Below are 14,560 nucleotides of genomic sequence, written 5' to 3' on the forward strand. Positions count from 1 at the left end.
AGGCAACAATTCCCAGCAGGGTAGGGGGTGGAGAGTTACACACGAGGACAGGGGCAGGAAAGCAGGTCCCCCAGCTCCCCTAGGGGAGGACAGAGGCTGGAAGCTACCCCTGGACCCTGTGGACACACACACACACACACAACACACACACACACACACACACACACACACACACACACACATCTCCTTCCTTCTGACTCCCAAAGCAGGCCCTTCCCCAAACCAGCTCTCAGGAAGGGGACCAGAAACAGCTGCTCAGAGGGTTTGGTGACTGGTGACTAATCAGGTGCTACTTTTGTCTTCAGCTGGAGCGAAGCCTGAATGTAAATCAATGGAGCGCACATAGCAATGCTGTGGCCAGAGGGGTGTTCAAGGTAGGGAGGACACCAGGTGCCAGCAAAGGCCCTCCAGGGTGAGCTGGGTGTGGAACACGTGAGGGCTGGGCTGGCTCCAGCTGGGTCTGGGACTGCACAGAGGGCCAGGCTTGGTTCCTATCACCTGTCACCCCCACCCCAGTCTGCTTCTGCCTGTGGCCCCACTCCCCAGCTCATCAGTCTCCAGCACCCGAGACATACTCCCAGCTTTACAACCCTCAGCAGCCCCGTATGTGTGTATGTGTGTGTGTGTGTGTGTGTGTGTGTGACTCAAGGACTGCACCTCCTCCCCAGGAGGGTCTCCCTAATGCACACAGTGAATTTGGGTTTGCTGCAGAATCCAGTACCACCCCAGTCCCCACCAGGATCCACCCATCTGACCGGATCTGTGCCCCCAACAGGCCTCTGCACACACTGCTCCCTCAGCCAGGAGCACCCCCACCTCGGCTGCTCAGCCACCCTCTGGCTCCCCACCCAGCTCTTCCCTGGCCGGGCCGCATTTATCTCCCTGGCTCAGTCTTTCTGCTGGGGGCCTTACAGAGCCCAGACATATGCGGGGCCTGCCCAGGACAGGTGGTAATCCACACTTGGCTAGACAAATGGGGGACCGAGGGCCTGACTGAGAGGGTTTTGAGGGGACCGCTTGGCAGGAGCTGCCAGCATGGGTATGAGAGCAGAGGCTCTGGAGGAGTCGGAGGTGAGCACCTGTACCTGCTCACCCGCTCCCACCCCCTCGGTGACCTCCCCTCTGAGCTGCCACCTCCTCACATGCACAGGCACTGGACACCCCATTTGAACCTGGCATCTACTTTCCGGTCCACAGTGACACTCTGTGCTCAGCATCCACACGCGTGGGGTGGGTACCACACGCACCTGGACATCTCCCTCCATCCTGCCTTCTGCTGGGATTTTACTTTCTCCAGCAAGACATCGATTCCTTACTATGAGTGCTTGGGAAATTGTCTGCGAACGATGAGCAAGTGAAGGAAAGTGCACACTGGCTGTGCAAAGCGACAAGGGCCCTGCCTGAAGACAGGTGACAGCTGACAGTTTAAACTCACCTGATAGGGCTGGTGTGAGGGCCGAGTGCAGTGGTGTTTGTGCAGGTTGCCTGCTGGAGCTAAGGCGGCTGGGGAGTGGCAAGGCCTAGTGGGGTGGGGCTGCTGAGGCAGGAGGGCAGGAGCTCGGAGGAAAGGGGCCTCATCTCTCAGCCAGTCCGGGACCCAGGATCCAGGGCTGGGGAGGTCCACAGCTCGGGGACCAGGGGACCGGGATTGTCCAAGGCAGCACACACATCCTTTCCCTCCTGAAGGCTCTCAGCACCCTCGCCACACCCCCAGCCCCACCCCTACACACACACAGCAATGCACACCCTCACAAAATCACATACTACACACCACCACAAGCTCACACACTCACGGTCACACACACTCACCAGAGACACAACCCCCATCACATCTGGTGAGAACCTCGTATAGCCTCACAGCCACACGCACACACTGACACAGTCCCAGATCCCACAGCCCCACACAGCCTCGTACAACATGCACACCACACCCAGCCCCCATCACATCCTCCACATACACACCCACAAACCCTGGCACACGAGTCATGTAAATCCCCACCCTGACACACATTTCCACCCAATTATAATTTCAGACAACCCCAGCCACACACAGACACACACCTACACATCACCACACAGATATACACCACACACACTGCCACACAAATACATACCACACATACCCACACATCACACACATACACATCCACACATTACCACATAGATACACACCACACATACACACCCACATATCACCACACAGATATACACCACACACAGACATCCCCACACACACACATCACCAGATACACACCACACAGATAGATACACACCACACACAGACACACCCATATATCACCACACAGATATACACCACAAAATGCATAGATATCACCACACAGACACACACCACACACATCACCACACAGATACCCACCACACACACACCCATACATCACCACACAGATATACACCACACACACACGTACACATCTCACAGATATACACACATCACCAGATACACACCACACACATACATCACCAAAAATATACATCACACACACATCACCACACAGATACCACACACACACCCACACATCACCACACAGATACACACCACACACACACCCACACATCACCACACACACACCACACACACATCACCACAGATACATGCCATATACACACCACACAGATAGACACCACACACACACATCACCACACAGATACATACCACACACAGACACACCCACACATCACCAGATATACACACAGTCACATACACACCACACAGAGACACACATCACCATACACAGTCAGATATGCACCACACACAGATACACATAACCCCACACATAGAGCCACAGACACATCAGACACAGACACAGGTAACCCTGGACAGTCACATACAACAACCCTGCCCGACCATGGCCAGCCCCGTTCCACCAACCACAAGCAGGCAGTGCCCACCATAAGGCATCCGCACCCCGGCCTCACACTGCCTGGCGGCTCTCATACAGTCACTGCACATGCACTAAGCACCCCTCCAGCCCATCTCTTAACTGAGAAACACCTCCTGGCTGAGTCTGCCCAGCGAATGCCCCAATTAGCCTGAATCCTTTCCCAGGGAGGCCCTGTGAGGCCCTGGCATGTGCCAGGGGCTGGCAGAAGCTCACGCCCCTCATACAGCCTGGGGGCCTGGCCAGGCCCCCTCTCCCTTGGCCTGGTCCTCACTGGCTGGGATGCCCATGGAGGGGCCTCTGGTCCAGCGACTGGACGGAGGGGATGGCACGGCTGTTCATGCAACCACCTCTGTAACCAGCACAAAGGCAGGGCCCTCCTCTTGCCTCTGAAACCCCACCCTCCGCCACCAGGCTCTCCATTCCCACCCATCCCTGCCCCTGCAGAGAGAACCGGGCTGGATCTGGGGGTGCAGGGGCACCGATGGAGCAGAAGAGGGGGACACAGACATTTGAGAGCTGGCCTGGTGTGACACAAGGAGGTGGAGGCGGGGCACAGAAAGGGCCATGTCCCATCTCAACCACCTGCTGCTTCGTGATGAAAGCCAGGTTGCCCGCTCTCCAACCCTCCATTTCCCCATCTGTGAAATGGGGTGGTAGGAACCCCGTCCCCCAGATACAGTAGGGTTTTGGTGAGGATTAGAGCGGATGTCCTGTGGAAAGGGCCAGGGATATTTTGGGGTGTAGAGGAGGATGCAGGCCTCGGAGAACCTGACAGGGCAGCCGTGAGGCTCAACATCTCAGAGCTGAGCCCCACTCTCCCCCAACTGGAGGCCACTGGGCAGCACAGGCAGTGTGGCTCAGAGCTGCATTATTCATGGCACTACGCTCTGAGCTGAGGGAAATTTGCTGAGTGATTGACTTAATATCTTAACACAAACCCACCTAGACAAAACACCTTTGAAGCAAGAAAGGCTAAAAAATCACAGAAAAGGGAAGCCATGGTGTTTGGAGGCAGATGGTGGCAGGAGGGGCCTGGCTGGGGCAGGACACAGAGAGGGCTAGTTCCTGGCCCCCACCACAAGCCCCCCAGAGGGCCCCCTACCCCAGGTCGGCCCACCCGGGCCCCACCGTTCCCCACCCTCAGTGGCTGTGCCAGCATTCACTGATGAGGGAATCCACCCATTTCTCGGGTCCAGTTCATGAAGGGAAGGGAGTCTGCCCAAGGCGGTGGGGCTGTGGTGAGCAGGGCCCTCAGCCTGATTGCATGGCTCTCTGCCTGCATCAGGCCACAGTCAAGGCCGGGACACTCAAGCTTCTCAGTCCTCTCCTCTGCCTCACTTCACCCCTACCACAGCAGGACCACTTTCTCCAACTCAGCGCCTCAACCCTCTCCCAGTGCTGGTCCCTCTGCCAGAAATGCCCCTCCCACGTCTCTATCTGCCCAATCCCATGCAGCCTGGGGTCCCTGCTTCTCTGCCTCTTCCCCCATGAAACACCCCAGCTCTTTCCCACAGTAGGAGCTCATCAGGCCTGTCTACTCCCCTCCACTGGCACTTGCCATCCTCTACCTTGTGCTGTGGTCAGTTTTGGAACTGACCTGCTTCAGGTTCGAATCCCAGCTCTGCCACTTCTTAGCTGTGTGACTTTGGACAAGTTCCATAACCTCTCTGGGCCTTGTCTCCACATAATAAAGTGTGAAGAATAAGCAAGTTAATATACCTAAGGTGCCTAGAGCAGTTCCTGGCACATTAGCGCTCAGGGTGTTTATTACTCTACATTATTGTTGGTTTCCTCCATCAGCCCATGAGCCCTGTCAAGGGCTGACTGTGTCTTTCTCATTTCTCACCCCCCAGTTTCCCCCAGAGTGTAGGATGCTCAACCAGCAATAGCTGAAACAAACCTTGTTTCCAACAATGTTGTCTCCCCAGCCTATTCACCCCAGATTCCCTGGGAATAGGAGCCAGCGCCGGGCTGGTGGCAGAGACCCTGTGTTGCAGCAGACAGAAGCATGGGGAAGATGACTTCCCATTAGCTCCAGTCCGTGGTACAGTTTGGCCAGCAGTTGGGCCTGGCCAGAGTTAAAGGCCAGCAGCTCAGCTCAGAACAGACAGTGCAGGCCAGGATGAAATATTTAGGAGCCCACGTCCCCAGGAAGTGGAAACTGACAAGCAAAATGAAATGTTGAGATGTGATTACCCAGACAGGCCAAGCATGTCTCCCCACCAGCAGCAGGCTCGGCGCCCCCTCCCACTCACCCCATCGCCACAAGCAGGCATTGGGTAATGAAGTCCCCCGACCCTTCTCCCGAGCTGGCCCTTGCCCCTCCTCTTCAGGCCGGGCCAGGAGGGAGGGTGGCAAAGAGTCCGGCTCTGGCTCCTGCAGCCCACCCCTTTTGGTAGCAGAACAGCAAGAAATACAGAAAACCAGGGGCCTGGGTCAAGCCCGAGCACTGGATATAACCGGATGATCCCTTCACTCCACCAAGCTTCTTCAGCTGGAAAATGGGGCTGCCAGCCCACGCCGGGGAGTGGGGACCAAGAAGGTGGGTGTGAGCACTCCATCATCTGGCCTTGGTGGAAGGGGTGGTAAGGCGATGCCTTCCCACAGTGAGCATGGCAGCCGGGACCAGCCTCACCCAGGGCAGCAGGAGAGGCCTTCTTGACACGCTGGGCTGTGGGGACTCAGGTTGGTGAAGCTGATGGACAGATGCTGGGGGCAACCCTAAGCTGAAGAAGTCCTCACCCCACCCCAAAAACCTTCCCCAGGCTGTCTCAGCATGGCTGGGAAAAGGCTTGGAGCCTCAAAGCTTGGGGGCTTGCTTGGCTAGAGGGGGGGTGGGGGGAGTGGGAGACAGGAACCAGGTAGGGAGAGAAAGGGGACTCCTGGGAGCAGCCATGAGTGGGGTCAGGAGGGCCTCGCGGAGCAAGGACAAGGGGAGGAGCTCTCCCTGCAGGCTGGAGCTAGAGCTGGAGCTGGGGGAGGGGTGGGTAGCGTCTGCAAGTTTTTCTCAACAGACATTTGGGGTGGGACCACTTTTCACAGTGTAGGACTGTCCCTTGTTATAGTACAAGGACTGGGCACTCAAGTCATTGTGATTATCCAAAGTCCTCCATACCTGTCTAAATGTCCCTGGGGGGCAGAGTGGGGATGCCCAGAGTTGAAATCTCCTGGGGTGGGGCTGGGCTCCCCAGACCGGGCTGGTCCCGGCTGCTGCAGTGTCCACCCACCTTTAAAAACAAAGCAAGCTCTTTTCTGATCTAAACTAGAGAAGGGCTGCGATTTGCACATGCTGCTCACACACATGCTGCCCAGTCCCTCTCAGGCTGGCTCGGGAGCCCCAGATAGCTCAGCATCCCTAGGGCAGGTCCAGCCATACCTGGCAGCAGCCAGCTGACTCCTCAGGCTCTAACTCACGGCCACCTCCATTCCTGTCGACACCAACTTTTCAGACCACAGCCCCACACCTACCGCACAAACCTCAGCCTGCCCAGCCTGGCCCTTACAATTCCACCGAACTCCAGTCCCACCTGGTCACTCCCATCCCTCACACCTTCAGTGGCTCCCACCTCCCTCAGCCTGTCCTGAGGCCCTGCAGGACTGACCTCATCCACCCCCAGCCTCCTCTCCCGCCCCCACCTCTAATAGCACCTGCTGTTTCTGACATACATCTGAGCCTTTAATCAGACTCTGCTCTGCCTTTGATGTCTAACTCACCTTCCCAGTCTTTTCTTCAAGTCAGCTCCATCTGTCCTGAAGGATTCAGCTCAGGCCCCCTCCTCCAGGAAGCCTTTATGGGTGTCCCCAAGGTCCTCCTCCCCTGGGTGCCTATAACAATCTCAATGTCTCAACCACTGCCCTTAGCACAATGAATGAAAGTTGCTGGTCTAGATGCCTCTGTGCCCACCAGCCTCTGACTCCAGGAGTGGCCACTGCTGGGACCTGGAAGCCCACACTGCCAGGCACAGAGCAGTCACTGTCACTGACTCAGCAACCCCAGTGCCAGAAGCTGTCCTAGATTCTCTGGGTACAGCCGGGAATAGGACAGAAAAGCCTGCCCTCATGGAGCTGACATCCACCTGTGAAGCTGACAACAGGGATGAAGAATGAACAAATGAATGCACAAGCTAGGTGGTTAATTAATGAACAGTTGACCTATTGTCCAGAAGGCTGCTGGCTCCAGCTCCAGCTCCTGTTCCTCTGCGCTTCCTGTCTTCCCCCACTCTCTCCAGCCCACCTTCTGCCTCTCCTCTCTCTCCTGCCAACACACGCTCTCCCCCATCATCGCACAGCCCCTCATGTTCCCACAGCAGTCTCAGCAGAGTGACCTTTCTCCATGTTGTCTCCTGAGCTCCTTCCAGTCCACCCAGGGCCCATTATGATCATTTTACAGATGAGGAAACCAAGCCCCACCAGCCAGAGCCCAGTGCTGCAGCCTCTACCTTCCCTTCCTCCACCCCATCTTCTCTCTCACCTCCACCTTCCTATCACGCTCTCCTCTCTGCTTCCTGACTCTGGGGTGAACTGACAAGGGGCCTCTGCTCTCTGAGCCTGTTTCCTACCTATAAGGTGGGGTGGGCATGGAGGCTCGGGGAGCTGGTCACGGTGCCTCCCCTGTCCCTCTCCCACAGCCTTCCGCAGCCCCTACCTCGTGGCCCTCTGTTCACTCTCCCCCGCCCCTCTCCACTTGCTTGTCACTTTGTCCTGCTTCCTCTCCTTCCCACATCCCAAGGCCTCCCTGGGGCCCCAAGACGTCTGCAAGAGTCGTTAGCTTTCCTTCTGGCTCATTAAAAAGCAGAATTTGCATAGAATATCCATATGATCATTCTGTCTACAGCAAAATGGGGCACAGATATAATGCAGCATGTAAGTGAGGGAGCGAGGAGAGGACAGTCACAACAGGAGGCAGGGAGAACCCCCACCAGGAAGAGACAAAGCACACCCCCGGGTCTGAAGCCTCAGAGGCAGCCCCTTACTCCCTCCAGCTCTCACTGGGCCTTGCTGTTGGCAAATTTCTGTCTCTGTCATTCTTACAATAACCAGCAAAGTTGGAATACAGTTGTCCCCATATTACAGGTGGAGAAACCAAGAGCCAGTGAGGAACAGTGGCTCGTCCACAGACTGAGGCAAGTCCGCAGGCCAGGGGAAGCACTCTCAGCCAGGGCCAGCCCACCCATCCCACATCCCACGTCACCTGCGGCTCTTTCTGGAAGGTTGCCCCTCCTGACTCTCAGAAGGGAGGCACACAGCCAGGACCCCATCCCCGCACCCTGCGACAGGCCCACCTCCTATGGAGGTCTCTGCCATCACTGCTCCTCAAGGCAGCCTCCCTTCCCCCATTCTGGCCTGGCCCTCCCATCCCTGCGACAACAGATTAGCCAGAGACACAAGAGATTTGTGGAGACAACTGCTTCAAACCTCTCAACCCAGCTTCATCATCGCATCCAGACCTGCCTTGTCCCAAAAAGAACTCGCAGTGCCCAGAAATAAACATGGGCAGCTAAAAAAGAAACTGGGAACAAAACCAAGGGGAAGGGACTGCACTTCACAGATGAGGCCCCACTCAGCATCCATGGAACTGGCCCAAACAGGGGCCCTTGGTTGGTCTGGGGTCATCCAGGACTCCCCGGAGTGGCTGACCTTGGGGCAGATTCACCACCCGTGGTACTGAAGCCAGGAGTGCTGGGCCTGGCCTGGCAACCCCCCACCCTCCCCCTCTGGCCAGGTAACCCAGAAGCAAGGCCAGTGGGCCCAGACTTCAAATACACCCAAATCTGTCCCTTCTCACCACCCCCACCCCTGGTCTAGGCCATTGTTACCTCTTGTCTGGACTACAGCAGCCTCCGCACTGGCCCAGGGCCCCACTCCATGCTCTGCACAACCGCCAGAAGGATCACGCCCCTTCTCGTTCCTGACCCTCCAATAGCTCCCAGCTCACCCAGAACAGAAGCCAGAGTCCTCACAGGTCCCCCAGGGCCCCATGCAATTTGCCCTCCTCTACCCATCCATCTCCCTGCCCCGCTCATTCTGCTCCTGCCTCCTGGTTATTCTCCATACGCCGGGCATGCATCACCTGAGGGCCTTTGCACGTGCCACATCCCCTGCCTGGAGCCCCCTTCCCACAGATCTCCACCGGACTAATACCCTCGCTGCAGCTGAGGATCTGCCAAAAGTCACCTCTGCAGAAAGCCAGGGTAAGGATCAAAAGGCCGTCAGCCTTTCAGGGAAGAGTCTCCCCAACTTGCCCGCTCTGTCCACTTACACTGCATTGTTCCTCTTCGGAGCAGCGTCTTCCACAGCTGCTATCTCAAATTATAATTATACAGTGATGTGTTTGCATATTCACTGGAAGCTCCTCCTGGAAGCTCTCCCCAAGTGTGAGCCCCAAAAGGCCAGGAGCTTCATCTGCTTAGTCCACGGCCGCACCCCAGTGTCCTGATCCAATGCCTGGTACACAGTCGGTGCCCAATAAATCTTCATTCCACAGATGGATGAATGACCGTGGAGGTGAGGGATGCAAAGGCTGGAGGGCAGCAGGAGGAAATGCCCATGCCCCTCCTCACCAGCCACACCCCTGGGGCAGGTCTGTGGGATTGGGAGTCCTGGAAAGTCCCAGAAGCAGCCAGGCACAGTGGCTGATGCCTGTAATCCCAGCACTTTGGGAGGCCAAGGTGGGTAGATCATGAGGTCAGGAATTCAAGACCAGCCTGGCCAACACGGTAAAACCCCATCTCTACTAAAAATACCCAAAATTAGCCAGGCATGGTGGTAGGCGCCTGTAATTTCAGCTTCTTGGGAGGCTGAGGCAGAGAACTGCTTGAACCCGGGAGGTGAAGGTTGCAGGGAGCCGAGATCATGCCACTGGCACTCCAGCCTCAGTGACAGAGCAAGACTCCATTTCAAAAAAAAAAAGTCCCAGAAGCATGAGGGGAGCCAGCACCGGAGGAGTGGCTGTCAGGGCATTCAGCCCTCCCAGGCCACTTTCAGAAAGGGACCCTCACAGCTCATACATGGTCACACGGGAGTCACATGTGACTTGATGGCTCCTGACCCACTTCTCTTTTCTCTCTCTTTCTCTCTCTTACACACACACACACACACACACATCACACACACATACACACACTCCTCCTACCATGCCAAGGTCTTCCAAGCCTCAGACCGGGTGGGGAAACCAGGGGCCCCTCGATCACCCTGTCCCCATCCCAGGAGCCTCCCCACCTCTTTCCTGCCTGGCCCTAGAACTGCTGGTCCCTGTGGGGCAGGGCCCTCCAAGGCCTGCCCATCTGACAAGCCACCAGTGCTTCCCTGGGGAAGGCCAGATGAAGGGAACCAAATTCCCCACTTAAAAAGAGGACTCAGTCTTTCCACCTTCAAGCTTCAGAACAAGGGCCAGTTTCAGAGTCACGCAGACCGGGTTACAAAGCCCAGCTCTGCCCCGACAAGCTGGGAGGGCTTGGGCACACCCCTGGGCACCCTGGGCTGCAGTCACCTCCTCTAAAGTGGGGACAATGCTCAGGGCTTCTGTGCAGGGGTGAGGCTGGGGGCGGGAGCAGCATCTGTCAGGACCGTTCATGAACAAGGCACAACACTCGGGAGTCTCAGCCGACTGAGGAAAGCACACAGTCCCTTTTTGGTCTTATAAATCAATAAGCAGGGGCTAAGGGAGAAGTGACTCATGTAGGGTCACATAGTGTGGGGAATGGGGCTGAGACTGGGTCGAGGCTGCTGGACATCCCAACCCATCCCAGGGCACTCAGCGGCCCGTGTTGGCCTGAAGCGGGAGGCACTGGGTGGCGAATGTGAGACAAGGAAGGAAACGGTGGGTTCACAGGTCCCTCCAGAGATGCAGAGAAAAAGGCAGAGGTGGCTTATTTCAGCCACAACCCCAAGGAGCCGAGAGTGGGGGACTCGGTGCTAGGAACCCCACCCCAGCCAGGAACAGAGGCAGAAGACCAGGGTGAGCAAACAGGTGAAAACGCTTTCCTGAAGGTCAAGGCCGAAACCCAAGCTGGGTGAGCAGGGCAGCAGCCTTCCCCACTGGCCCTTTAGCCATGGGAAGAAACTAGAAGGGTTCCTGTCGGATGGGGCCTGGGGGACACGCCCCAGTGTGCTCTGAGTAAAGCGGCTCAGAAAGGAGGAGAAAGAAACAACAGAAGAAAATGAGCTTGAAGAAAATGGGGTTCCAGTTTAGAGATTTGTCAAAGCATTAAAAAAAAAATAGAGGACGGAGGAGTTGGGGAGCAGGCCACCGTGGAAGTAGCTCCTCTGTGGGCTCCAGCTGGGGCCCAAGAACGAGACACACAGGAAGCCAGAGACCAGCTGTGGTGCCTGACCCTCCACGTGGCAAAGTGAGACAGAAGCCATGGGAGTCAGTGAGGGCTGTGAAGACCTGTGCCGTGGCGGTCTCAAAGGTCCCATGATGTGTGGTCTGCATGCTGTCCATGAAGCTGAGGCTCAGAGAGGGAAGGCTACCAGCCAGAAGCCACACAGCCACCCAGGGACAAGAGCCAGGACCAGAACTCAGCCGGCCTCCCAGCCCAGGGCCCCCGCCCTGCTCCTGTACTCTGGTTAAGAAGAAAAACAACTGATCCCTTTGGGAGCCCCAGGCTCGGGGCAGTGCCCGGCCCACCTGTCAAGTCCTTTATAGGTATTCATGCATTTAATCTCACAACAAGCTATAAGGGAGGGACCATTAATATCCCGTTTGATGATGGTGGAAACTGAGGCACAGGGCCCCTCAGGGACTGTTCAGGATGGCACAACTCACCATAGCAAAGCCAGATTTGAACCCAGGCCATCTGCCCCAGCGTCTGGGCTCTCAGCCACTCTATTCTCCTGCATCACGGGGGAAAAGGACTGGATTCAGAAGCCCAAAGCCACAAAGGGGCTGCCACCAGCAAAGGGAACTTTTTCAAACCCCAAAGGAATCTTCAAACACATTCCACAAAGAAGGCTGTGAAAGAAAACGTTGCATCCTGTCAGGAGGGAAGAGATGCAAATTCAGAGCAAAAAGGGCTCAGCATCTGATGTCTTCCTCCTGTCACTCCCATCAAGCTTAGAGGCAGATGCAGACGGGAGCCTGTCCCCGTCTGGACAAGCACTTCAGGCAGAGGGAGCCAGGAAAAGTGGCTGCACTGAAAGGAAAGCAGCAGGCCCAGCAACACCAACCTGGGGACGTACAAAATGCAGCGGCATCAGGCCCTGCACAGGTCAGAGTGGCAGAGGAATCTGAGCGGACAGGCGCAGTCCCCGAGGTGCACCACGCAAGCGCGTGGTTCATCTTCACCACGGGACAGAGATTGACCTGGCAGTCACGAGCAGTCACATTAGCACCAACACCTTGCCAATCTCCAAGCCCCAGCAAGGAGACTCAGCGGGCGCGTGGTGGGTCTTATGGTTTGGCAGGGGCACCCATGCCCGGTTCACTTAATTTCCACCCACAGCAGAGTGACAGGTGACGTACAAGGGCAGCAAAAGGCAAGCTGGGTCTCGAGTCTAGAATGGCCTGGCTGATAGGTTAGAGTGGGAGGTTCTGGCTGCAGGGTGGGGCCCACTCCCCTGCATCCTGGGAAAATGCAACGTCAGATGGCAGAGTGCTCAGCCTTGGGCCAAAAGGTCCCTGGGTCCTAGGAGGCAGCTGGTGGAACCATCCAGAGGCCTCCCCCTTTGGAGCAGCTAAAAGTCATCTAATACTCGGATACAAGCTAAAGCTGGCAGCAGCACCCCTCCCCGCTTCTACCCCTCAAGCCCCTACTCCCTGCTCATTTCAACCGTGGTTCGTCTGATGGGGTGGGAAGGTTGTGCGCTCCAGGCACTGCCACCATGCAATTGGCCCCAGTGGGGCCACCTGTGACATCCACTCCCTCAGGCCTTGCAGGATGCCTCCTTTCCCAGCTCTCCTCTGAGAGACGCAGTCGTTTTCAGTGGGTGTCTGAGGTCATCTTCAGGATGGGACCAAATTGTAGGGAACAGGTCTTTGCTCTCATGAAGGATGCCTAGAACCAAGGGAGGGGAGGAGGAGGACACAGTCTGCCCATGCCAGCTGGACCTCAGAGGCCCCTCCTGTCACAGGTGAGAGGAGGAGGCCCAGGGAACAGGGCTGTCATCTGTTCACTCCGTCTTCTCTCTGCAGCATGTGCTGAGGCTCTGCTATGTCCAAGGGAGGATGGGGAGCACAGAGCTGGGTGGGACCTGTCCCTCCCTGGTCTCAGGAGCCATCAGTGCAAGGGGCAGAGGGAAGGGTCAGTAGGCACTGTGGCCCACCTGAAGGGGCTTTCCAGAGAGCCTGGGTGGGGGAATCTCCACCCTCGCCTGCTCCACCAACGGGCGCAGCTCTGTTTGGGACAGAGCAGGTGAGGGGCCCCTGCAGGGAGGAGGGGCCTTGGCTCTGAGCCTCAGTGGGCAAAGGACCCCTCAGGGCTCTGAGCAAGATGGGCCAATAAGCGCACACACCTCCTCAGCCAAACTGGCCCAACCCCAGGTGCCAAAACATTTCAACATGCAGTGCTGGCCTAAAAGAAACTCTCCTCAGACCCACCTCACATGGCTCCCCACCCCCTCCCACCCCACAGCCACTCAAGCTCCAGGCCAGGCCAAGCACCGCTCCCATCTGCCTGTTATTCCACCTCCAGGCTCTGGTTCCTGCACCTCCCACCTGGTACTCCCTTTCCTTCCTCTTCTTGTCCAAATACTCCTCCTCCAAGCCCTGCTCGATCACTGGACCTGGCTGGGCTGGAGCCCCCCAGCGCTGGGGTGTGTCTCTTCACTTCAATGGACACATCACAACATCTCTTTTTTCACTTATTCGGGCGAGCTCTGTAGAGCACCTACTGTGTGCAGGGCAGGTGCTAGGGCTCGCTGTGCGTGGCTCCTCTCATGCCCACAAAAAGGGCCTGAGAACAGAGCTACGGCCTGTGTCTGTCTCACACGGGGGCTGGGAAGGTGCTGGGGAACAGGGCTGCTCCACTGTTTACTCACACTTCACTCTACAGCGTCATACAGAGCTACGCTGGGGCTCTGCTATGTGCAGGGGAGGGCGGGGGCACAGCGCAGGGCAAGATAAATCTAGGAAGCCCCGGCCAACTGGAGACTGGAGCTGGTGGAGGGCTGGGCCTCTTCCCTTCCCTGCCCCCCAGGGCATCAGCACTGCAGGATGAAGCACCCACGGCCGGCCGGCAGTGAGGAACAGCAGGAGGCACAGTCCATAGTTTACTCGGCCCAGCTGCTGAGGGCCCCGAGTTCAGGCTCCCTGCCTTATGCCTCCAGGAATGGATTTCTGTCCTCAGTGAGTCAGTAGAAAGAGGGAGGGGAACAGCCAGGGAGCTCAGTGGGGTAGGAGATGAAGGTCCCAGGTAGTCTAACCTCACCCCCAATGCTTATGCTCGGTCAGCCTCAGTTTGCCCCTCTGTAGGCTGGGAGAGCAAACTCTCAGGTCTAGGGGTGGGAAGAGGGCTAAAGAAGAAGTGAGTAGTTGGGGGCTGAGTTTTGCAATTAACCATTTATTCAGCAAACATTTATTGAGCAACTGCTATGTGCCAGGGCTGTGCTAGATGCTGGAGATGCAGCAGAAAACAAAAGATAAAAATGTCTGCCTTTGTGGACCATACACAAACAAATAAAAATGTATTCGTCTGGTGCTATAAAGAAAAACAGAGCAG

The 14,560-nt window shown here is 56.8% G+C and overlaps 1 protein-coding gene across 29 annotated transcripts in view; it reads right to left on the reverse strand.

The window, feature by feature from the left end:
* Positions 1 to 14,560, reverse strand: part of GRM4 (glutamate metabotropic receptor 4) — a 151,169-nt gene that overhangs the window by 74,073 nt on the left and 62,536 nt on the right. Inside the window, exon 1 of one of the 29 annotated variants that reach the window (XM_078368997.1) lies at positions 11,671 to 11,856. The exons of 27 other annotated variants lie outside the window; for them this stretch is intronic. In XM_078368997.1, the coding sequence (XP_078225123.1) occupies positions 11,671 to 11,701 (31 nt within the window). In that variant the 5' untranslated portion in view covers positions 11,702 to 11,856. Of the gene's footprint in view, positions 1 to 1,435; positions 3,040 to 11,670; positions 11,857 to 14,560 lie in introns of those variants that run through there. One more of the 29 variants, XM_078369000.1, reaches the window with a different exon arrangement.

This window comes from Callithrix jacchus, chromosome 4, assembly GCF_049354715.1.
Source record: "Callithrix jacchus isolate 240 chromosome 4, calJac240_pri, whole genome shotgun sequence".
In the NCBI taxonomy this organism is placed as follows: Eukaryota; Metazoa; Chordata; class Mammalia; order Primates; family Cebidae; genus Callithrix; species Callithrix jacchus.